Source organism: Nomia melanderi, chromosome 9 (genome assembly GCF_051020985.1).
Source record: "Nomia melanderi isolate GNS246 chromosome 9, iyNomMela1, whole genome shotgun sequence".
NCBI classification, from domain to species: Eukaryota; Metazoa; Arthropoda; class Insecta; order Hymenoptera; family Halictidae; genus Nomia; species Nomia melanderi.
The window spans coordinates 6,571,136-6,596,337 of NC_135007.1; the positions used below are offsets into that span (position 1 = coordinate 6,571,136).

The window sequence follows — 25,202 nt, forward strand, 5'->3', positions numbered from 1 at the left end:
TTACGAAGCGAGTGCAAAAGTCCCGTCGAATTTATTTCGAACGTTCGAAATTCGCAAATCGCTCATTCGTGAATTATGGAAACGCTGGGAATGAAACATTTCCAGACGACTTTAAATTATTTTAATTTCACCTTTCACTCCTGTGTTCGCCGCCTTTCTGTGTTTTCCGCGTTCGCGCACTCGTTTGTTCCGTATCGGTAAATAATTTCATCCACGCGATTTGAAATTAAATTAATAAACGTGTACTTTCCCGCGTCATGTGATTATTAGAAATGGTTTTATAAGAAGTATTTCCGTGAAAAATATAAAGGAAGCGTAAGTTAGAGAACCTGCTGGATGTATTTAAAATGATTTTTTGAAATAATGAAACCATAAAATTGAAGAATGCTATAATGTATTTAAACGTAAAACTTATAACTTTATCGGGAAATAATTAACTTCTAAATATTGATAATAAGGTTCTATCGCCATCGAAATGTTGCCAAGCTTTTAATTGATGGCCACACATGTAACTGAATTTCCGTCATGCATTTCCATCCAGAATTGAATATTTCACGTACGTCCGATCCGCTTGAACTGTCCACCGACCTCTGAACCACAGAAAATGCTTTGCAATTTAATACTTTAAATTTGGAAGACACGTTATATTTATTCACTGTGCAATACAATCAGTTTATACTTACTCAACATTTTATAAATTTCGGAATACCGCAGTTCAAAACTTAGTTCATTTCCATCTTACGTATTCTTAACGTTATATCGTTAAACAGGCAACATGTGTCAAAATATAGGAACACATCCAAGAAAACGAAAATCCGTAACTGAAGGAAGAATATCTAAAATTAAAATTGAATCTTCATTGATCAAATAATTAATAGCCGAATTCTTTTCGCCATTTACGTATAATACGGACTTTTGTGTTAAAGAAATAAAATATTATGAAAATTGTAAAGTTTCATATTTAATATTAAACTTTGTATAATGCATCGACATGTGAAGTATTGAAATAAAATATTTGTGTTCCTCAATTTATGGACGATTTCTCGTCCAGTTAGTTTCAGAAAATGTCTGTATCTAATCAGAAAATGTTGAGTATTTCAAGTGAAACACTTTTGGAGCATAAAAGGTTACTAATAATAGTAATAATATCGGACATAATAATAAAATATAGATAATGTGTTACAAAATTAAGTAAATACCAACTCAAACCTAACCCAAATAACTGACCTGACTTTCAGTTAGGAAACAAAGGTGATCCAAACAAATAAAATACCAGAAAGTATAATATTATATCTTTGCACTCAAAGCAGTTTCAATAGAAACATATTCACGTATAAACAAATGGTATGCGCATAAAAAGAGAAGTCACAGATGTATTTTACTGTCTTTTTAATAAAAACCGCTAAATAAACCTAACAAATAGGTTACAGATACAAATGTTATAACATATTTAATGACAAAACTTTACAGTTTATAATTACTCCGCTCCGGAGCTCGAGTGCAAAGAGTTATATATATATAAAATCAGATATATTATAAGACAAGGTACCATCCATGCATTGAAAGAATAATTTCAGACCGTTCGAATCGCGGGTCAAAATATCTTTCCGGCACGGTGCACCCCGAGCGATTGAATAATTACCATTTCGATTCGCCACCCGCGAATTGAAAAGAACCGCATCGCGATTAATACCACGGTGAACTTTGAACTTTCCGCGGCGGGATTCGTAACAACGAGGTGCGGCGTGGCGCGGCGCGGATCCGTCGAAAGAAACCCCTTGATGGATGATATTCTATTTCGAAAGGTCTTCCGCGAACGTGCCGCCGGAGACAGGGCCACGCGACAGAAACGCGGCAGTCCATACGCTTATAAATTGGGTCGTATTTCATAACGGGTAGATCGATAGGAACTATTGAAACCGATGAACCATTAAAGGGAATAATGTTCCGAGCAGCAACACCGTGGAACCGATACCAATCGTCGCTTCGATTTCTCATTTGCACGATTTGCCCGGAACAACTCCTTCCCGGCCTTCGAGCCACCCACGAAATAACATCAACGCGAGAAACTCGGCCATGATCGAGTCGAGCCTCGATTATCCAAAACGGTATCGAGCGACACGATACTCCGGTTATTCGGTACGACGAACTTGCAACGATACGAGTGTTTATTGAATTACAATAAAAAATAATTAAAATGTGGATTTATCGTATGGGTATATTTTTGTAAGAAGTTTTATGTAAATTGTGAAGAGATTGTACTGTTGGTTCGTTTTTATTATTTGCTAATGTGAATACATTACGATATCGTGTTTGAACGATTCTTATTTTTCTAACGAAATTTCGATTGTTGTAATATTAATTTGGACGTTTTCGGTGATTACTTTCGTCGAATATTGTCGGGTAACTAATACTGAAATTGATTAGAATGCTACCCAGAGGAACAAGGTTCTCTTGAACTGTATATTTAATGAAAATTCAACTAACCAACCCCTAGTTCCTTAATGGAACAATGCTTATATTTAAGCTTATAATTTTAAAATAAGCTTATATTTCATTCACGAATAATATATAGCGTTACAAGAGCACGTGTGGTTTGAGAAGCATGTTGAGGTCGAATATATAATCGTTTCACATGAAATTAACTCCATAGTTTGCGATACCCTAAGACTAAACGTTTCGAGTACAAAATAGCAAGTCAGAGCTCGCATACGCAATAGAGAAACAGATTGCTACGTTCGTGTTTACATTAGGAATGCGCGCGCTTTTGTTCTCCGATCATGTGACCGAAACATGGGTACAGTAAATTGTTAGGAAGATTCTACGTTATGTTCTTACGTTTTCCTTGCCTACAATATTATTTGGTTCTTTGATTAGTACCAGCACTGTGGAAAAGTCTTGACAGAATAATTTCTTGGATCTCGAGTATTCTCACAAGCGAACCGCACTGAATGATAATAACAATAATGCTCGTCGAGACTAAATTCGGAAACACCAGTTGGACCGATGCACGCCGATCGCGAGACAAGAGCTTTGCCCCTTAGAAGATTCCGCAGGCAGGGTTGCTTGCCGCGTGGATACTAGATGAATACTGAGGCACGTCAACGGGCACAGGGATTTAACCCCCTTCCTACGTGTGCCTCTCATCCCTCTTTCGGCCCCGCTACCACCACTCCGCTCCGCTCTCCCATCAAACGCGCATCCACCCACGCAACTGTTGCGCCCCCGCCCATTAGCGATCGTCCCTTAGCATTTTGCAACTCCTTAACCGCCCCCGTGCGCTTTCGCCGAACGCGTGCTGATGATCCAGTCACGTGGGATCGATCGATCGAAATTGCACGAGCGTCGCTGCCGCGGAAAGGTTCGAGTAACACCGTCGGAATCCCAGACGTAGGCATTCCCTTCGCTGAGTAACAAGCGTCGGCCATCAATCCTCCAAGTATCGACGGGCTATTCGTGAAATATTTCTTGTCTGAGAGATCGGATCATGTGTAAAACACCCTTTCATAAAACAGCTTTCTGCAACGGAATTTCTGATGTTCGTATGTGGTTTTGATGAAACTATGTATTTCTCATTACTCATTTACTGGGACATCAGCAGTATTAGGGGATGCGCTGTCGAGGCTCCGATGGTCTAGGCGTAGGAGACTCACTTTTGCTCCCCTGGCACATTGATACTGTAAGGCAGATATCTAGTGGACAATGTCAGTCCACCCCTATCATTAATTGGATTACTGGAGACTTGCCTTCGATGAGATCATGACTAGGTTCCCAACAATGTTACTCTTCTAGCTCTTCCAAGTCTGGAATAGTTGGCTAACCTCAAGAATCTCTCGTGATACTTGGTTTTTACAGATTGGACATGTCGTCGATGAAAATTAGACTGTCTTTTTTATTGGTAGCTCTAGGATTTCATCAGCGCTACGCCAAGGAGTACTATTTTATCGTTTATAATTCTTTGTCTCCATAGTCTGGGCAAATGCATAGTCAGGATCTATGGAAACTGGATCTATCTGGAAAACTAACCCGATGGTACCATAGAGTCCTATCAATGCTACCCTCCATATCAATACTCCTAGATCTTAAATAATTAACCAACCTTAAGGATTCTCGCGTTATCATTTTTGTCACTTGAACCCCATGATCTTTATTTATTTTCGGATATAAATATATTCCACCTTCCACTAGCTAGTTGGCTAAGGTTTTTATTTCAATAGACTCGGTCTCTAAAATCCCATATACTAATAATCGAAGTTGTGGGACCGAGTTAGTGAAAAACATGTAACAGCCTGACAGATTCTGATCCACATTACCTTACTAATTCGGATAATTAATTTTCATTCCGCGCCACAGGAAGACCAGATATTATTTCCTTCGGTTGTAGCTTGGCTTAGCCGTCGTTCATAAAATTCGTCGTGACCGGACTTACCTTCCCCATTAAATCTAGGTTAATTGCAGATGCGGGAAGTGAAGGCACCCGTTCTTACCATTATATGCGTGGAATCGCATAATGCACATGTGCATGTTGTAGATTCGTAAAGAGTTCATTTTCGGTCTATAGTCGCAGCAAAATCATGTGGTCGAGGCAACTTAATTCTCATTAGACATATCCGGTACTCGAATGTATCATCACCAGTAGTACGATCTCTATGAAAATTAACATTTTTACTTATCAATTGAAAACATGAATTAGATGGGAAAATATCGTTTCAATAAATGTCACTTCTAGGAAAAGAGAAAAATTGAATTTTTCTAGAGATTTATTCAATAATTTAAATATCTCTTTTGGTTTGTCACTAGAAATTGACGAGATTCATGACGCGAAAAACAACCTTCGATGTCCCCTTAATTTTCTTCTGACTATAGTTTTGGTCACAACACATCGCGTTGCGCATCGTATTATAAACCTGACAGCTTGTGAATGCCACGCACGCGAAGAATATCTAAGGAACGTAGTATTATATCATGGGACATTCTGAAATTCGTGGAATTGCCAACAATGGGTAAAGAAAATGCGATGTGCTGTAATAACGGTGAGAATTATTTATGAAATTGTAAAAATAACAAAAAACGATATATGTGAATATTTTACTTGATATCAATTAGTATACTGATATAAAAAATTTACCAAAACGATCCCTAACGGATTTCGATTCACTAAATTTTTGAAATTCACAAACACAATGTTAATAAACGTCCATCAACTGCTTTATTTATATGGATTTTGAAGAGTCGCAAGAAACGGAGAGGAATAGACATTCCTGAGGACAAAACGAGGAGGCGACCGCAATAATCTAGTTTCGAAGAAAGGAATGATCGACCACCCGTCGTGACACAAACCGAGGAAAATGTAAATACGAAGAAACGCTGGAAATAGAATTGCTCGGTCCGCGTAAGATGAGAATAATTTGTCTCTTGCTAATTTCGCAGCTTCGGTTAGCGTCCTTCTAAACGACTAAATCCAAAAAGTTTTAATTAACATTCCCGTGCTACGAGGATTCTGTCCGAAATAAACGAAACAGGGTGAAATGTGTAATTATTAATATGGCCATTTGTTTCCTAGAAAAATAAATTTTGAAGCATTGTTTACCCAGTATTTAACGGACTAAAACACAACGAAGAATCGAAGAAACTAATTAACTAATTTGAAAATAAAATATTACAACGTTGTAACATATCGTAAATTATTGTCATAGTTTTATACGTTCGAGAGAACCGACATTTTTTTTAGAACTGCAAACCTATGGTAAATTTCGAGATTCACTATTTTTTCAAACTGAAAATCATCAATGGTACGGGTATCAATATCGCATTGAATAACTATAGATTCGTAGTTATAAAACACCATTGTTATCGACCAAGCTTGAAGCATAAAAAATACAATTTCAATGAACGTTCGATTTGAAAGCCAAAGAAATAACTAGCGAGGGCACACTTGAAATTGATTGAATTTTCCGTTGTACAAGAATAGTCACTAAATGCAATATCTAGCAGGCACAGCAAACCTGTGAGAATATTGCGCCGATTGTTTTTTAGTACGATATTGAAACCGTTTCCACAACGTGCTGGACAATTTCCATTTTTTTCGAAACAATCGTTCTTTAATACTACTGCTATTAAACAGGATTGACTAGATAGTGTTTCTCATTGATTTACACGAGCCAAATATTAATCTTCATTAAACTCAATCTACAGTTTCCAGTTCAAATTTGAGTGGACCTTGACACAAAAGAATAAAATATATTTTTCAGAGAAAATGATAATTTTTAATTTGAAAACCAGTTGATAAAATCAATGTTCCACAAAATCAGCATCCATTTTCCCAATAATTAGAAGAAATATTGAAAATCCCTTATTACATTGCTCGGAGCAATTGCCCAAACCGCAGGCAAGAAACATCAAATAATCGAAAGAAATCTCGAGCAGATTTGTCACAAAGCATCGTAACCGGACAAACACAGGGGGATGAACAATCATATTAGACGAAGACGTTACGAAGTTTGAGTGCTTACTCTCGACGGGGTGCGGTAATCGCATTATCAAGAACTTCTTCGTGAAACGAAGTGGCCACCGGGAAAGGAGGGTTCGAATATAGGTTAAGTCTTTTACACAGTGGCCCGGCAGTCCGAACAAGCAAGAAAGTTAGCAGAAAACACCTGAGTCACTGCCTAAAGGGTCAAAATTTCTAGTGGTCTACGTACTACACCTGTTTTTCGTTCAAAGAACTTGCAAACACCATGTACTATTCATAGCTACTTCGTTCACAGTGTTCTTTTACGTTATGTGCACCGCGTATATTGGAAACTGCGATGTGATCGAACAAGATGACACCTGATACAAGTTCAATATAAAAATATAATGTAGACTTTCCTCGCGCGAGACTTCGTTTACGAGAAAATCATTTGAAACGACGTGTCTGGTCTATGCTGGATGATTCTACTTATTGGTTCTGCAATAATCGTATAGCAGAGAGATAAAAATATTTCTTTGCGTCACATATAAATCACATATAAATCCTACGTTGGTGGGGTTTACGTAGATTCAGAAATTCAAAAATGAAATGTTTAGAATGAGCGTCGAAGGGAAATACTTTTCCTTTGTTAGAAACTTCGCACAATTTTGAGGACTTGAGAAGAGAAAGAAATTCGTTCAAAATGTCTAATTTTGTGTGGCCATCAGTATTTCGTGTACCAAAAATCAGTAGAATCTATAATTTAATAACGACCAAACCAGAAAACTAACTAAATTATACTAATTAAGTTGCAATACCAGATTTAAAGTGGACTACATAAGAATTTCACTTAATTTAATTATATCTAGATTATACTTGTAGGAAATAGGACTAGATACGGATTGGTCTAGATGAGACTATGAGATTAGGATTAACACCTTGAATGTCGCACGATTTCATAGAGCAAAACGCATAAAATGGAAAAAAAGAATACTTAATCATTCGATTGAATTGCATTATTATTATTTCATGTTCATCTGGCCAAAATGTCACCGCATTAGGTAGCATTATTTATAATACAGATATGTTTTCAAATAATTATCGTTTAATTAAGTGAACTATGGTAACTGGAGACCCCATGGGATTCAACGTGTTAATAACACTTACGCATGTTTCGCCGAAACAGTGTTACACTTTCACATGATCGATAAGGTGAAAAAAAGCGCGCGCATATGTGCACGCGCGTAATTCATCGGTTAGGGTCGATTTAGCCGTGAGAAGAATAACATACGTGCCATTGTACCCGGCAGCATTTCCCTTATTTGTATGCTGCGAGGAAGAGCATGATAGGAGCCAATGGAGAAATCACAAAAGAACCGTGCAGATAAGTCACGTTCACCTTGACGGACTTTCGGCCCGGTATATAAAAGAAACGTGCACCTTGTTCGTGGCACAGTCACAGTTAAACCGTACAAAATGTCTCGTTCGATTTTCATTCTCTTCGCGGCCCTGGCACTGCTTCAGGCCGCTTCTGCCATCGACGTTTCCAAGTACAAGAACGTACGCCTGGATTTTGGCGACAATGACATTGTGCCGAAAACAAAACTGGTGAGCGATCTTCCTTTGATTTTCTAATGAACGAATCGAAATGTATCTGCTCGTTATGGATTTCTATATTACGTTTAATATCTTGTAATGTACTTTTTTATGATTAATGGATTTAGATGATTAATTCTTGTAATTTACTTTTTTATGATTACTGGAAGAATTTGATACGCTTATCATGTAAATGAACAGAACACGTTAAGTAATTTGGTAGTTATAATCTTTTTACATTGTACTAATTATTAAACCTTTGCACTCGAGAGATGACTCTTAGTCACTATTTGCTTTGATGTACCAAAATTGATAAAGTCTTACGCAGAATATTAAGTTTCGTATAATCTACAAATATGTGAAATATTGAAACAATAACTTCGATAACTATGATTTTAGCTCGTGTAAGATTTTATATTACAATTGTTTTATTGCATGCTTAATTACATTTAAAAAATTGATCTTTTAACATTGCATTATTAAAGTAATCAAAATCAATAGCTGCAATCATGTATTATATAAAATTTTAAGGGAAGCTCAATATTCAAGATTTATGAAGTCATATATGATATAACGATTGAACACACTGTGCTTGATAATACAGTTAAATGAACATTAAATATTTATTCGGAATACTGGGTAAATGAATGAATAATAGCCTCAATGAAAATTGCATACTTTGAAGCGATGTAACGAATAATATTCTTATGCTATTCACGCAACGTTCCGTAAATAATTTTCATATCGGCGGTGTACCCCTTTCGTTGTTCTGCTGTTTATTAATACGAATAATGTTGCTTTTATTACAGCTTGGCGCTGGAGAAGAACGCGTGCCGGCATTCATTGGAGATTTAACGCTTGGCCAACGGTATGCAGACGAAACTGTTTTCCAACGAATTGTTGAATTCGAGAATCCCACGAACACGGTTCAGTCTACCACGTTCAACCTCTCCGTTTCCAGTGGTAAATTCTCTTATTATTATACGAACATTTCCTCCTTTTTACAAGTAATATTAACACTAGATTTACGGAACGCGTCATTTTGACGTACATATATTGAATTTTATAAAGCTTATTTGGCAAATGATAAAGTCGATTTTGGTTGAAGCAATTACACGAGTATATACCTTATATAAACATCAATTTATATAGAAATGCAATCCATACATTTACTATGGTATAGCGTTCCATATTTAATGTCATTTCACTAGCAGTGAATCATTCTTAATTGAACAATCTATTAAACGAGTAATTGAAAAATGTTCCATTAGTGAATTTTTGGAATTATTTTCAGACGTGAGTATGTATGAATCTTCTGCAAATTTTTTTTCTCTTTTACCATTTAATATCAAAACACATGTGCATCACGTAATAGGACGTTCGTATAAAACACAAATAAGTTGTACAAAATTATATTTATGATGATGAATATTAGTAATTATTAATATTAGCAATAATAGTAGTGAGTGTTAATTATAATTATTTTAATCCTTGTCGTTTACAAAGTGCAAATGTTCAATATGATGAAGTGATTGTGACGATTCTTTCACAGGTGTGATACACTACGTCAGCGCGAAGAATTCCCAAGGTAGTTACAGCGTAATTTGTGGCCCATCCAACCTGGGGACGCCCCAGACGAGCATCAACGTGCGAGTACCACCTACTTCGACAACTGTGATAAGAATGACCATTGCGGCGCACAGTCAATTTTTACGTTCTAAGTAAATTCCTCACTACACGAACTTAATTAAACTGACTTAGATGGCGTTGTTGATTAGGATTATACGAAAAGAAATGATCAATTTAGAATGTACTTTTAATGTAAAATATATATTGAAATCTTTAAACGGTTGAAAAATATTCTGTAAGCGCAATATAAAATGCAATAAACGAAATACTTCGTCATTACTCTTCTGATTTGAATTTCATAATATATTCCGTCTAAGGCCACGCAAATGCTAAACACTTTGAAACAATTAAACCGCACTTTACAGTTCTTATAGTAATTACATTAAATAATTGTTGATGTGAGTATTTGCCGTGCGTAATTAGCGTTGCGTAATGAGCACCCGAACAATTCCGCAAACAAATCACGTTCAACGCACGCAGCACGCGCCCGCGATTGTATGCGTAACAGGTGACCACCTGACAAATAAAAATTTCACGAATGCCATTTTCATCGTGTCGCTTCACCGCGAAGTTTCTTTTTCTTCTGTATCTCTAAATATCGATGATTCATGAATACAACGCTGGAGTAGAAACCATATTCAATCAACCATAAATCGTGCGAACAATAACAGAAGAAATAAATGTTACTTTCAAATTTAAATACAAATGATATTCTTCATTATTTACGATGGTAATAGAACATGAAAATTTTCGTTAAGAACTGGAATCATAACACCGTATATAAATATTTCTTTCACAAATCTTTGCTATATTTAGTCCGTTATTTACCAAATAATAAAACTTGACCGCGTTCAATTTGTTTAATTGAACAGTGATATATTAACCAGTTAACTGTGTTTGACGTGTACACAGATCATTTTCTCATTTTATTGCGCGCAAAACGAGAGATCTTTTAAACTAAATTCCACAGTTAACAGGTTAACAACGAAAGTTTAATTAAGTGTATATTAATCAATAAATTCACTGTTTGTATTGTTGAAAAGATGAGTTTATTTAGTATTTTGCTTTTATACCAGTACAAAACGAAACAACGAAACAATTTTCATTTGTTCTACGCAAAAGTACAAATCCTTTGTAGCGAGAAAACGACAACGACCAGGCGAACAGCGATAAGAATCCGCAAGTGGTGTGGCCAGGGTTCAACAGAATCCGCTAGACTGTTATTACGGAAATAAACCCGTCAGTAAATTACTTCTCTTTACAGGCGATATCTCAATTCGAATGGTTTACTTCTGACAGCGTCTTTCGATATTCATGCCAATCGTCGAACGACCAATCTGCAAACCTAATGACTAATTGAGTTTCGAAGTAAGAAAACAAGCGTGGTTTTCTTTTCTAATAGGTTTTGATGAAATCATATATAAAAACCATTGCAGATTTTCCAAAAATATTTCTTCAGCCAAATCATTTAATATCAGACAATGTATTCTTCGAGGAATTCAAATTATTTATTGTAGAATACCTATATCTTCAACAATCGTGGTTAATTAACCCTTTGAGATTAACCTATGTACGCACATATGTCCTTTTTATTACCTGCCACGTTGACAATTATAAATGTATGAGATAAGTATACACCTTTCTTAGAATTATTCAATTTGGAAAAACTGAATAATTACGATTGCAATTTGATTACGCCTTGTGTGAATTAATAGAATCCATCGATCTCCAGGCAGCAAGCAAAGCGAACAAATATTTCGTTCACTCCCAGTATCGGTTGGCAGTATTCAGTACTCAAAGGGTTAAGGAAAAGAAAACAGTTGAAGAAAGCAAAAGGAGCAGCTTGCAATCGTGACATGCGACGATATGAATCATTGGGTTTCGTAACTGACAGTGAAACTTACAAAAATAGGAACATTCGGAGCCGACAATTTTTCAGCAATTTTCACTGAGTATCAGTCATTGTCAGGTAGCGTCATATAATCATTTCTCGTTACCCTATAAAATACTCCCGGCATCGTGATTCCGACCAAATACAGGACAAATGGAACGAAAAATGTGGCACGGTGCAAGAGTTCCGAAGAGACCCTTGACCGCCTGTACATAGATGCCACGTTAGTTACAAGCGACCCAGAAATTTCTCAACGAAACGGCCAATAAAATGTGCCCCTTGACCGTAAGCAAAGCTTTTCAACCGTTGACCGAAGAATTTCGCTTTTTGTGAAAAAAAAAGGATGGAACTCGTGTCCGGCGGAAGGCGCTTCGGGAACAGGTGTTTCAAAGTTGCGTAAGACGAACATAATTAACACTAAAATTACCGAGCATTTAACAGGATTGATATGCGATCTCTATAAAAACTGTAACAATACATTATTTTCAGTTTCTTCAAACATTCCTTATAATATTCAAGTGAAACTATATATTTTCAAGATAATTTCGAATACTCAATGCTTTGAAGATATCAATAATTGTGAAACAAAAAAACCGAAACCAATCATTCTGACTGATATGATAATTCTAGTGTAATAAGTACTACTCGCGAATATTGTATTTCTAACTCTAATAAATATAAATATCGATGTACCTTTGAATTGAAATAAACTGTAAAATATCGATGAATTGAAAAAATAATGAAACTATCGAGAAATTAAATATTTGAAACCTGAAATATTATATTTGTTCAATTTAAAATAATAAATGTTTGACTTCTAATTGTTCTACAGTATGTACAGATGATAATGCCAACGACACGAGTAGCAGCAAGACATTCAAATTATTTCTAAAAGAATTGTTACTAAGTTATACCCTAAAATTTGAACATTAAAAGGGTGCGCGAGCATGTGTACATGTGCGTGTAAATTTCACAGTGCAGAAACCTTTAGAAGGGTACACCAGAAATGCATTTTAAATTTTACAGCTTTATCGCTGAAACGGAGCCTGGTATAACTATATTAGAATTCAATTTCTGCGCGAAGAAAGAGCTACCCCTACCCCCACTACGATGCAGCTTAATGGAGGGTTACTCGTTCAGGTTGTCGCTCTTTCTCTGACAATTAAGTGAGACCAGCTACATTTATTATAATATCGCTGCGACTGCATTGCAGTTTACAATTTGCAACTTCTCTATTAAATAGAAAATTTTTAATATATAGTTAACCGTGGACGTGTAAAGCACGTTTCAATTCAAATATTCAACAACAGGTGTCGAAGGAATTTGTTAAAATTAGGAAATTATTAAAAAATATTACAGAAAAATCCTGAATAATTATTGTAAATGACTTCGAGCATGTTGAAGTATGCAACGTTTGAATATTGTTTAGACTATTTATTGTCGAAAATACAAATGTCAATGAACTGTGCTGGTAGAAAGACATTTCTCTTGTTTGGCTTCTCACGATAATTCGACACAGTTACTTTAGCCATCAGGTCACTGCTGGACGCTAGAAATGCTGCCGTATGGTTTCAATACGCTAGAATAATAAAAATCAATAAAAACAGTTTATTGATTACAAGTACATTTACTACATCGATATTAACGTTGATTTAAAATATTTTATACTTTACACAGAAATTTAGCGAGATTTACTGCATTGAAAAAAAACAAATTTTAGGTTAACACATCTATGCGAATAAGTGGAACAACACTTTTATATTGACGACATTCTACAATATGTGGAACATGATTGATGAAGCACCCTTTGATTTAACCAGTTCACTCCAAATGAAAAGGCATCATCGTATTTAGAAGCACACATCGATCATCGTGTACCACAATAGATTGATCGTCACCAATTATCGAAAACCTCGAAAACGGTTACCAGACATAATTGATAACGTAACAATACCACGCGAAACCTGATTCGTTAACAAAAATTCACGTTACAAATAGGGTGTTTGCAACAGAAATATAATAATCACGACAAGTACAATAATTGCAGTACAAATTTAAACAATCGCTATAGTAAATGAACAACATCAAATCGCGTTAAAAGAATTTGAATCTTCGAACGACAGGAGAGTATTGTCATTTTGATTTTCAATGTAACGTTTACATTATAAACTAATAAATATTACAAATAAATAGAGTAAAAATTAATGGAAAACTTCCGAATAAAATACGCAACTGTTCAGTGTTTAATTCAACGAAAAGAAATTTGTTTGTACATTTTTTACTTAGAAGTACAACAAGACCTTTTAGCTAATATGATATTTCGAGATTTTTACATAATTTATTACGATGCGAGAGCTTCCGCGAACCCTAGACGTAACCAAGAGAATCTCGTAATGGGCTTACCAATTCATGAAGCCCTACACGATGAGATCTACGGGAGGCGGAGGCAGAAAAACTGGCAAACAGTTGAAGACGATCGTTTCGCGCGCCAAGATACGCGAAAAGCTCCGGCTGGAAAGCTACGCTGCTCGGGAAGCTCGGAACTGTGCGGTGATTCGCTAAACTCACCCCGTGATCGAAGAAACGCTATTTTATCGCGGTGAGTCCTCTTGTGATGGAAACTCCGTTTTCAAGTCATTTAAATTCACAGTGAAGTTCATAAAGTACGCAGAACTTTCACCGTTCTATCGCCGTAAAACACGAGATATGCAAAACACGTGGCAAAATGTTGGTTAGTAATGGTACACGAATGACTTCGGATGCGTGCGTAAGAAGTGTTGCACGTCGATCTTTAACACTCTACAAGCTGAATACTTTTTTGTGACTATAACAAAATTTATGCAGTATGAAATAAACAAATATAATATCTACCTATAAATAGAAATTAAGAATGTATTCAATAGTCTTAATAATTTGATTAAAACGAATATATTTTGTAACTTTGAAGTTACAATAATGTTGAACGTATACGTCTGTATGTATAATAGTTTAATTAATTATTTAATTTCATTTGTCACTTTGCGGTAAAAAATTAAATAAATCAGTTTAATCCAGTATATTGATCTGTAACTTTAAAGTCACGTTAGCTTATAGAAGGTTAATGTAAACTTTATTTTCTCGGTGTTAACGAGCCATTAGAAGAATGGTTGGAAAATTAATAGTATTATGGAAGATATGGTTGAAAAAAATTGACGATTCTATGTAACATATCGATTAATGAAATTAGAGTTCCAAATATTGTATGATGGTCGGATCAAATGATTTATCTCAAATATTTTTCCAGTTTTGCTTATTGGATTATTATATTAAAAAAAAATGTTTGTAGCTCTTTTTTTCTTAAATGTTTTGTATTTGGTAGTTAAAGATAGATTTTACTCTCAACTGAACATTATATAGGAATCAGATTTAGTTCTGAAGAAAATTTGAGACGTTTAGACCGGATGATGGATACCAGACCACATTGTATAGATACAGACAGTCGTAATTGTTTCTTATTTAACAGCGAACTATTTTTGCCAACGGCGATCTAAGTTTTGCTCATACATTATGCGAGTTCCAGCAGAAATAATGGAAGTGGAAACTTCGGTAATTAGGGAGTCGATAGGACGGACTAAGTTTTAGGATGGAAACAAGCCTGAGACAATGGGTTCATTCTATTGTGTTCTAATCGATGGTTTACTGTCATCATGCGCCATATTTTCTAATATACTTGCTTTGAATGGACTTAACAACAGCTCCTGTGTGCCTTCAATAGTTAACGAAACAAAATGAGGCGACATCAAAACTTTTGATTAAAAATACTACGATCAAGAATAATTTCTTTTATACGAGTACAGTATCTGATCGAAAATTGAATTTCACATTAGTTTTTATACCCACATCACTTTTTACGTGAGAAACATAAAAATATAACGGTCATAAAATAAAGTGTTAAGTATTTTTCCATTATAGTTACATTTTTAAGGACTAACAACGTGATTATAGTGTGTGCACAAAATTCATATTTTCCACGCATCGTAATAAGAATCTTAAATTCTTTTAATTACGATGAATGGTGGAATATTTGTATTACTTTCTTCTGTAAGAATAGATCTCGTGAGGATTTTCTACAGCGATAGATTTGAATACTTATTAAATGGTACTTAAAGCAGAATAATAGATAGACAAACTTGAATAACTGAACGGTGGTTGGCTCAGAGATCACAAATTCGGACAAGTGCAAACGCGCATAGAAACTGTCCGCGGGTCGACTGTCTTTCACCGATAACGATTCGCTTTTCGTCTTGCCACAATTTCCTCTCCGTTCATTCGCTGGCTTCGCGTAAATGTGTCTCGGAGTCCGCGTGTAACACGTGTAAAATAGTGAGGAGTGAAATATATACCCTTACGTCGAATAAATCGCGCAGGTTATTCGAGTTCTCTGATAATTTCATTAAGCATATACTTATAATACTTCCTGAAGTGAACACGAACACAAATTTCACATAGAGAAATGTTGTTCAAGCGATCATACGCTGCAAATAATAGAAACTTGCAAAATACATCTAAATTCGTAAATAAATGTTTTAAGTAAATAAATACTTCACTGGATATATTATTCAATTATCTATAAGTAATAAAATTTAATACGCTTAATTATAATTGGAAACGAAAATTCAAAAATTATAGTATATCAATTTTGCAGAACAATAGTTCAGCAACAAAAATCTGAACGAAGAGAATATGCTATAAATTTTATTTATTTAAATCTTCAATATTGTAAACATATCGATATTGAAAAGAATCGAAATTAAAAGTTTCACAAGAAGAAAAGCGTCGGAAAAACGATACGGTGTATAGTTAGGGGGCAGAGAAAGAATATTTTCCTTGTTCCTCTACTTGTCCTAAAACCTGATGTTTGAGTGCTGCATTTTGCACGCGGCATTGTGCACACGCAAGTGAATCATGCATGTACACGTCAGATCACGGTCATCGTACTCACTCGAGCACTCGTATTTTCTTTACGTGGAGGAATGTTTGAAATATGCCTCTGTCGCTGCTTTATGCGAGCTAATGCCCGTTGATCATTCAACATTTCCCTGATCACGAGAAAAGTAGCTCCACAGAAACACGTTCCACTTTATTTAATTCGATTACGTCAAATTTGTTACTGAAACGAACGTAATAAACACTGCAAAGTTTCAATTTACATTTGTCACGCATACTGTTTTCTTTTAAAGGAAATTATTTGCTGCTTGGTAAACCAATTATTCCTGTTTTAGTTTATTTGTTAGATTTTCCAGATTATTAACGGATCGAACAATACTTTCAGATGAAATCTGCATAAAAACGATGAAGAAACGGAATAATGAGAGCAAGACAGCGAAAGGGCGACAAAACGAGAACACAGCTGCAACTGACAAAAACAGCGATAGAAAGGACGCTAAAGAAGGAACAGTTCTGCACGACGAGATAAACAATCAAGGATTTAGTGATTGGTTACGATCTAGCGATGGCATTGAAATGATGCGGCTCTTCGTCATCGCCAATTCGATTTTGGTGTTTGTGACAATGGGATGGCCTAAAATGCAAGAGGCCTTTACTCTTCTCAAAGAATATCTATACGACGAAAATTGAACTATCCAATACAAAAAAGAAGCTTCTAGAAATTTCGACGTGACAAGTACCTTCCCCATGGATTTTAACATAATGAGAAGAAACCGAGAAAGCGACTTACGTGTCAATGTTATTTAACCATCTTCAATACCTCACAAAACTTATTGTAAATACCACTCATCATTTTCAAAAACTTGTTACAAACGAAACTACAAAAATTTAATCAGTGTCCGAAGTAATCATGATTTCTCTACAAACAACTATTCATCTTCGCAATCTCTTCATTCGTAAGTCTATCAGACATTCTTTTACAAAAATCTGATCAACCCTGTCATCGATCATAATTATACATTCTCCCTGTTCAAACGATCTCTGCTTCAACTTTTAGTCTGACAACCATTAAAATTTGTGTTAAAAACTCCCAGTTTCAACATCAACATATCACTAATAAACCAGCTCTAACAAATTCAATAATTAAAAAAGAGTAAAACAAGTGTTCTAAATCTAAGTCTAAATCAGCGTCAGTCATGTTAGGGATGCTGTTCCGTGGGGTGTTCCTCGTGGGTATACTCACGTGGTACAGCACCAGCGTGTGGAAAATGATCGACGGCTACTTCAGGGATCAGTTCCGCAGCTATTTGGAGGAGGAATATCGCAAGAATCCCCGGATGAAATCGGACGTGCAGGGCGCCTCAGTCGATAAGATCGGTCCCGTAGATGCAGCGATGCCGGAAGCGACCGTGGCTCCGCCGCGAGAGATCCCCGAAGTATGCGAGCCGAGCGCGCTTTCGGTCGAAGCTGTAGAAAACCGCACAGCGGTCACCAATTCCGAGGATGTGACAGGTGGCACTAGTGAAAACGATGCTGCGAGGGGATCCACCGATAAAAATGCATTCCTGGAAACCACCGCGGAATCGGAGCTGGAAAGTAGGAAACCGCCCGGTCAGGATCAAGAATCTCGAACCAGCATTAATCACGATAATTATGAAACCGAGCATAAAGATAGTGCCGAGGATGCACTATCGATATCCCTGGCAAATAAAGAGCTCCGGAAGAAGAGCACATCTGGTACGAGATCGACCACCCCTAGGGACATTTCACAAGAACCCGAGACGCCCAAGAAACGAAGAGTGAAGACGATCACGCTGACGGAGAGGGACTTCACCTCGGTGCAGGATAACGCGAACGACGATTTCTGGGAGTTCGAGGAGGATGCGGAGGAAAGAGAGCCGTTAGAAGGCGTTTTAGTTTCCGAGTTGCCATTCAAGCCGAGGATAGATGGTATAGAGGATTTAGAGAGAATCACCACGGATGAGTACTGTCCGTTGACCTTGGAAGACGAAGCTTCTTGCGGGGAAACGGTTAAGTGGCCTTGATTGCTCGATCTGTATCGAGCAGGTACGGGGAGTGCGGTAAAAAATCAGCGGAAATTTTTATTGCCAGGTGTATAGAACGTTGGGGATGGAATTGGCGACAGACTATTGGCTGCTTGAAGGGAAAGTTGCTTCAAACATTGCCGATCGTGGTATCCGTATTTACATTTCATTGTAGTTTTACAAGATTCAATATGAAACTTAATTTGAAGAAATTCTGATTGTGTACAATTATATAAAATTGATTGCTGATAGAATAATATAATTACGGTTAAACTGCAGATTTATTAAAATTTTTAAGAGTAGGAATAAATTGTTATTTAGTCCCTGTTTCTTTACACTGTATCTAGAAATTTTGCGAGATTACATTTTATACATTCGAAATAAATATTTACATGGGTTAATTAACAGTAGAAAAGTAAGGACAATGTTAGTAAATACACTTTTCTAATTATGCTAATAGAAGATTCATCGGGACGAGAAATTGGTGGCACATTCCAAGAACTGACTGCGCCCGCATGTCGTAGGTGGTTTATGGCAGTACCTGCCGTAGTCCTAGACAATCTGTACACATTGTGCTTCGGTTCTAATTATGCAGGACATCTGAATCCTACCTGAGCTTGCGCAGCGACAGTAATAGCGTATTTACAAAAAGAAAAAAAAAATGTAAACACTAACAAAATTAAGAATAAAAATATGTCCTCTAACTCAACAATCCTATAAAAAGTAATAATAATATTGAAAAATAATAATTTACATAAAAGATACTGTCTAATTGTAATTATTATAATCATCAATTTGATTTCTTTTAAAAATCGACTTAAGCCACTGTCAAAACAAACAGTTCAATCATTAGCTGCAAATAAATTGTCCGTGTTAACTTAAGCATTTAACAATCCACGATATTCTTAATTGTCGCAATTTAAATTCAACGGAACATGTGTCATGTTCGGTAAAAGTGGTGCACTGGGCCATTACGAACGGTTGATTACCCATTGGTACACTTAATGCTCGGACGAAATAGTTCTTGCACTTTCAGCGATCGTGAGCATGCATCATCGTGCATTTATCGCTCAATTAACGTCACGGATGAGATGCACTTTCTAGCAAAATTCACGTGGCAGCGATAACATCGTCGGAATAAGGCCACGGTTCGGCGGAACGCTGCCCTTTGACCTTGGAAATGAGGCCTCATATAGGGGAAACCGACGAGTTGCCGTGAAAGTACAGTGAAATTGCGATCTATGATTTCTACACATGTACACGATTCCCATGGAAATTGAGTCCGTCGGCTAGAAGACTCGCGCGCGCGCGGACATCAAACTTTTCGCAGCTATCTCGCCGATTAGGCTCGCTTATAGTTCTTTTCGTACGATAAGTTATCGAGCTTCCGTACATTTAACATACTGTTGACCGATTAACGTCAACTGTGATACTGCAGCCTCCCGCACATCGTACGATACATCCTGAATACATTATGTTTAGGTCTGCAATTATCTCGACAATAAATTCATTCATAAATTCAAACATACTCTACGAAACTCGTTCCAATACGATGTAACCGAGAAATGTTATATAATGATAGAGAATTAATTAAATTACGAAATAATGCACTTAAAATCTACTTTATATGATACGCTTGTCGCCAATCTCCCTATCGTGCGTATTAAATAAATTCTTATTGGAAAACTATTACCTATATCGACTACAAACTACTTCCACTTTATCTAATTTCCAATTACAGTTACCCTCGTTGTAAGACTTGGTTTCTAAAAATATTTTTAATACATGATTTCTTTAGAAAATTCATATTTCAACATTCCGTATCGGATACATCAATATAATTTTAAATAAAGCGAAAGTATTACACCAAAGGAAAGTAGCCGAAGATCGATGCGTTAATCTAATGTACTCGAATTGCACCTAACTTTCATCGTTTGAATATTAATAGCGCCGATTACCGTCGGTAAACGTCACTAAACTTTCCGAGGTAAACTGCACGATATATGTAAGACCATATGTCAATGTTGTACGTTAAAACACCTATATCCTGCATGCATATGCTTAAATAAATTTACATAGCAAACATCCCGGGCAAAGCTAAAAGAAGACAAAAAAGAAGGGAATTTAATATAGCGTTATATTTTGTTTATTACAGTTGGCAGTGTGTAGTGGCGGCCTTCCTGTGTTACGCTCGTTTCACTTAAATCGACGATAGTACGTGAAGTTCGCGTCGTCGAACACACGATAGCTTCACATTATTTTCTTTCTTTTGTTTCGGGTAAAACTGTTTTCCCAGCCAACTAATGATTTACTAACCAGCAATTCAGGCGCAGCGGTCGATGCAAATTAGAGTCCGGACGACGCAGCTAGACGAGGACGCAGACGCGTATCAAGGAAATTCGCTCGTTATTGCTTAACGTTTCGAAAAAAAGAGAGACCGCCCGACACGACCTTCCCGCGGTGCGCTTCTGTACGCGGGGGGAACATGTTTAGGCGTCAATTAAAGCAAGCCACGATCGTAATTGCGCGGTTAAGTGCAAGACTGCTCGTCTTAATTGAAAACCGGAGGCAACATATTTCACGGGCCTCTTGTCTTCGTACAATAAACAGCTCACAATGGTTTCGAGCGACGCTCGACTTCTCCGTAATTTGCATAAAATGTTTCTAAATGACTGTGCACTCTTTAACTATAGACCGCTCGCGCCGACTCAATTTAAAAATAGGAAATATTATCCGACGCTTATATTACCGGAAATTGTATATTCACGTGAAATGTATTCTTGAAAAAAAAATCAAAATGCTATGTTAATTGTATTTATTATTTAGAATCTCGTAATAAATTTTACGAAGACACGCAGTTTTCACGGAAATAAAAATTTAACCGTTGCTCTTCTCCGTTGCACTAACTAAAAGTGCCTATCAGTTCGTAGTATTAAATTAAGTTTATTTATTTGTTTTCCTTTCAATTAGTTATTCTTATTTTCTATAATACCTACTTAGAAATAAATGGATCGATCAGTTTTTAAGTAAAAACTTGAAATTTTTGAAAAAGATAAACTCAGAAACTTAATGTTATTAAGAAGAGGACATTGCACAATCTAACCCTTTGCCCTATGATTTGTTTCTTAACTGTGATCGATCCAACTAGTTTATCGTTAATAATTTATTAAAAAAAAAGAAAAAAATTATTATTCTCATTCTATGCCCACGTTTACTCAAAAGGCAAAAGATTGATAATAGATAAGTAACATTTAATTTATATTTAAAAGAAGTAAATAACACTTAAAGTTTTCAAATTCAGTTTAATCAGTTAACTACGTCCGACGAGTATACACGTCATCTTAAAAGTCAAAATGATACGAATTTTTTCAGTGATGAATTATTTATTTTTTCAGATAAAGGTGTAATTCTTCTTCGTTTCGCTTTAATTTGTCGTTAGAATATGTTATAGGTGCACTTGGCTTGCGTCTGACGAGTATACACTTTATTATTTAATTTTAATGCATGCACAATGAAGGACTTTTAAAACTAAATTCCACAGTTAACAGATTAAAATCTTTATCGTGAGTCTAACACGATATTGTAAGATGACAATGGAGATGAAGAAGGTTGGAAATTGTTTGAAAAAGGTATCACGCTTTATAAAAATTAAATCTTATTATAACTTTAATAAATAAAATAAATATAAAACGTTGAATTCTACCGCTGTACATTACTTTGAATCATTTCCTTTAAAAATAAATACAAGTTTACACCCAACAACATTGAAAATAAATCAAGTGCATAGCCTTAATATGGAACACCTAAATTAAGGAAAACATATATTTATCATAAGAATACGTGAAATAAGCATCTCGATCGCGATGAATGGAGCATGAATCATTTCACGTACATATGTAATACAATATTGTAATAAATATTGCGAACACCGCGTAAATTCGCGGGTGACGCAATAAATATTTCCAGCGCAGTGGACACGCGCGTAATCGTCGGCCGCGAAGTGAAACGACCGGGTGCGAAAAATCGCGCCGTCTCGTTCGTCAATTATGCAAGACGACAACCGATGCGCGCACGTGTGTGCATCATTTTATGTATCCATGTCCATGGTCAACGTGTTACATATACGACAGGTGCAGGAAATGCGTGCCCGCCGGCCTCAAACTATGCGTTATCGGTATGCGCATTGAGAACCGAGGAATATATCCACGTCGACGTATAAATAATAAATCCATTATACCCCGCCGTACTCGGGATACGAACGTGCACGATTTTCTATATCAAGTCGCGACCGTTCCGCATCGTCTCCTTTCATTTGCGATTTTTCCACCGCGCAAACGTGTATTCTTTAATGCGCCGATTACTCGATCGGTCCGGCCATTCGTCAGAATGTCCGACGATCAAATTAGAATATTAAAAATCGAATGGGGCTACACCGCGTTTCGAAATATTTTAGCGTGTAATCAGCGAGAATGAAAATTATAAAACCTCAACATCACGCTCTTTGTTAAATTTATTGAGCATTTCGCGACTTTTTCAGCAGTTTTCGAACCTCGATGCGCACGGTTGACTCTTATTAAACGCGAGAGAGAGGAAATAGTAAATTTAAGAATGACCTAATTTTTATAGGAATTTTATGGGTCTCTTCAGATCTGAATCCTATTCCATTCGATGAGTTGCCATTTGTGTTACTGAAAGTGGTGTTTTAATAATTTCAAGAACTCTATCAGTTCTAATATTAGAGAAAAGGAATATTATAATTACACTATGAATTTTATATAATTGTACTATAAAAATTAATTTGCAAATGCAGATTTGAAAAATTTTAGAATTTTGCAGCAGAAGAAAGAAATTTTTTTATTTTCATTAAATTATCTATAGAAATGAGAATTTAATGTAGTAATAGAATTACGTAAAATATTTATGCAACCCGAAGGGATACAAGCCGAAATCTAAGATCTAGCCTAATTACGAGTCGTCTCGAGTCATTGACGCCACGGAGACGGTTTTCACCGCGTCGAAGAGAATCGGTGGCGATGTCGGTTGTCTTGTCGGGTTTGTTATGTAGCGCACACGGTACAGGAAAAGAAGGATGGGGGGAAAAAAAAACTCGCCGTGAACGGACGAAACCGTTTCCTAGATAACCGAGAAAATACACCGGCAATGGCCTCGTTACGATATCCTACGATTTCTCGCAGCCGCTTTCCGCATGCCTCGAATCGGATCGATCTTTTTCTGCTTGCCTTTCGTTGAATAATCGCATGGTGGAGGAAGCACGTAATTATGCAAATTATTTCGCCCATTATAGTAAATACACGAGCTCATAAAACAGCAATTATCGCATGGTGATAGAACAACCGATTTGTCTTTCGATCTCATAATAAGTTACATAATCGCGTTGCCCGTGATCAATAAGCATTCTATAATTAGATATTTATGCCACTGCGATAGTATATTTCCTACTGTTCTCCAACACCTTTGGAGTGTTTTTATACGAAGAAACCGTGAAAAGGTACTGTACGTATGATTTACGCTAATCACGTACTTAATACAATAGAACAGTGTATTAACGTGACTTCGGTCTGCCATTATCTAGCATCATAACAGTATTTTCGATTATAATAAAAATTCTGATTATATAAGGTAAAGTCTGCACGCTAACCGCCGACGGCATGTTAGAATGCTGGCATTAGCCGCGCTGGTCATCGAAGTATTAATCTCAGTTACTGCTGAAAAATTTTCAGAAAAATTCAAAGAAGTACTACGTTTAACGACACGAAGGTAGTAAAAACTCACCATGACGCTTTCTATATGGCATATGAGAAGAATTATAGACAGATATCAAAATAATTGCACGTATCAAGCTTCAAATTATTTTTCACCAAAGCAGCGAATTTTCTTTCCCATGAAAGAAAACATGATACGCGATTTCTGCGCAGCGAAAGGAACTTTCGTTTTCCTCTGTTTTCGTTTAAACGAATCGCAGCTCCGACGCAGCGAGAATTTAATAACCACGTTAACGCGCTGTTTAATTCTATAAGTATCGAATGATTAAAATGATTGTTCCATATTTTCTTGTACGAATTACTAGAACGTATTTATTAAGATCTTAATTCACTTATATCTTAGTTTTAGCATTATTGAATCAATGAATTTAATCCTTTCTCAGAACAATAATATAAACGTTCTGAATAGAGATAAACAGTACATAAAAAATAAACTGGATTCTTCATGTTGATCCGTCTGGTAATTCTAGCGTTAAACCCTTGCTCTATAATTTCTTTCAGAACTTTACTCGACAGAACTATTTTATTGTTTATAATTGACTGTCGAAAAAAGAGAATTTCACACTCTGCCTTTATCTATGTGTACTCTAATGATTAATAATAAATGCAATTAATAACAGAATAATATTTAATATGAAGTAAACAAAAAACTTAAAAAATAATTAAATGATATTTATGTCCGTTAAATTCTGTTTAAAATCTTCGTTATGAGACCGTCATGATATTATGCCGCTTTTACTTTCATTCGAACGTTAACGACATGCATCTCCGCGGAATGAGACTTTCTCGGTATGTATCTGACAGTTTTGGGATCGAAACGAAGAAAGTGCGCGCGATACCAACCATCGATTTCAAGGCTGACGGCACATGGAAAGTGATCT

At 36.1% G+C, this 25,202-nt stretch overlaps 4 protein-coding genes across 9 annotated transcripts in view; 3 read left to right on the top strand and 1 right to left on the bottom strand.

Moving 5' to 3' along the window:
- The window catches only part of LOC116427851 (uncharacterized), a 130,064-nt gene that overhangs the window by 101,250 nt on the left and 3,612 nt on the right, over positions 1-25,202 (bottom strand). For 3 of the 6 annotated variants that reach the window (XM_076370796.1, XM_076370793.1, XM_076370794.1), the window contains exon 1: positions 2,839-3,100. The exons of 2 other annotated variants lie outside the window; for them this stretch is intronic. The gene's annotated coding sequence lies outside the window, so the exon portion shown is untranslated. Of the gene's footprint in view, positions 1-506; positions 569-2,838; positions 3,101-25,202 lie in introns of those variants that run through there. One more of the 6 variants, XM_076370795.1, reaches the window with a different exon arrangement.
- LOC116427766 (uncharacterized) lies at positions 7,915-9,946 on the top strand. The gene is made up of 3 exons (XM_031978503.2): positions 7,915-8,059; positions 8,857-9,010; positions 9,600-9,946. The coding sequence occupies exons 1-3, from the start codon at positions 7,928-7,930 to the stop codon at positions 9,770-9,772; spliced, it is 459 nt and encodes a 152-aa protein (XP_031834363.2). The 5' UTR covers positions 7,915-7,927; the 3' UTR covers positions 9,773-9,946.
- Positions 14,005-17,183, top strand: Xport-A (exit protein of rhodopsin and TRP A). Its single transcript, XM_031978504.2, has 2 exons — positions 14,005-14,298; positions 16,879-17,183. The coding sequence occupies exons 1-2, from the start codon at positions 14,274-14,276 to the stop codon at positions 17,181-17,183; spliced, it is 330 nt and encodes a 109-aa protein (XP_031834364.1). The 5' UTR covers positions 14,005-14,273.
- On the top strand, positions 17,690-21,395 carry LOC116427765 (uncharacterized). The gene has a single exon (XM_031978502.2). It carries the CDS (start codon positions 17,690-17,692, stop codon positions 18,536-18,538), a length of 849 nt encoding a protein of 282 aa, XP_031834362.1. The 3' UTR covers positions 18,539-21,395.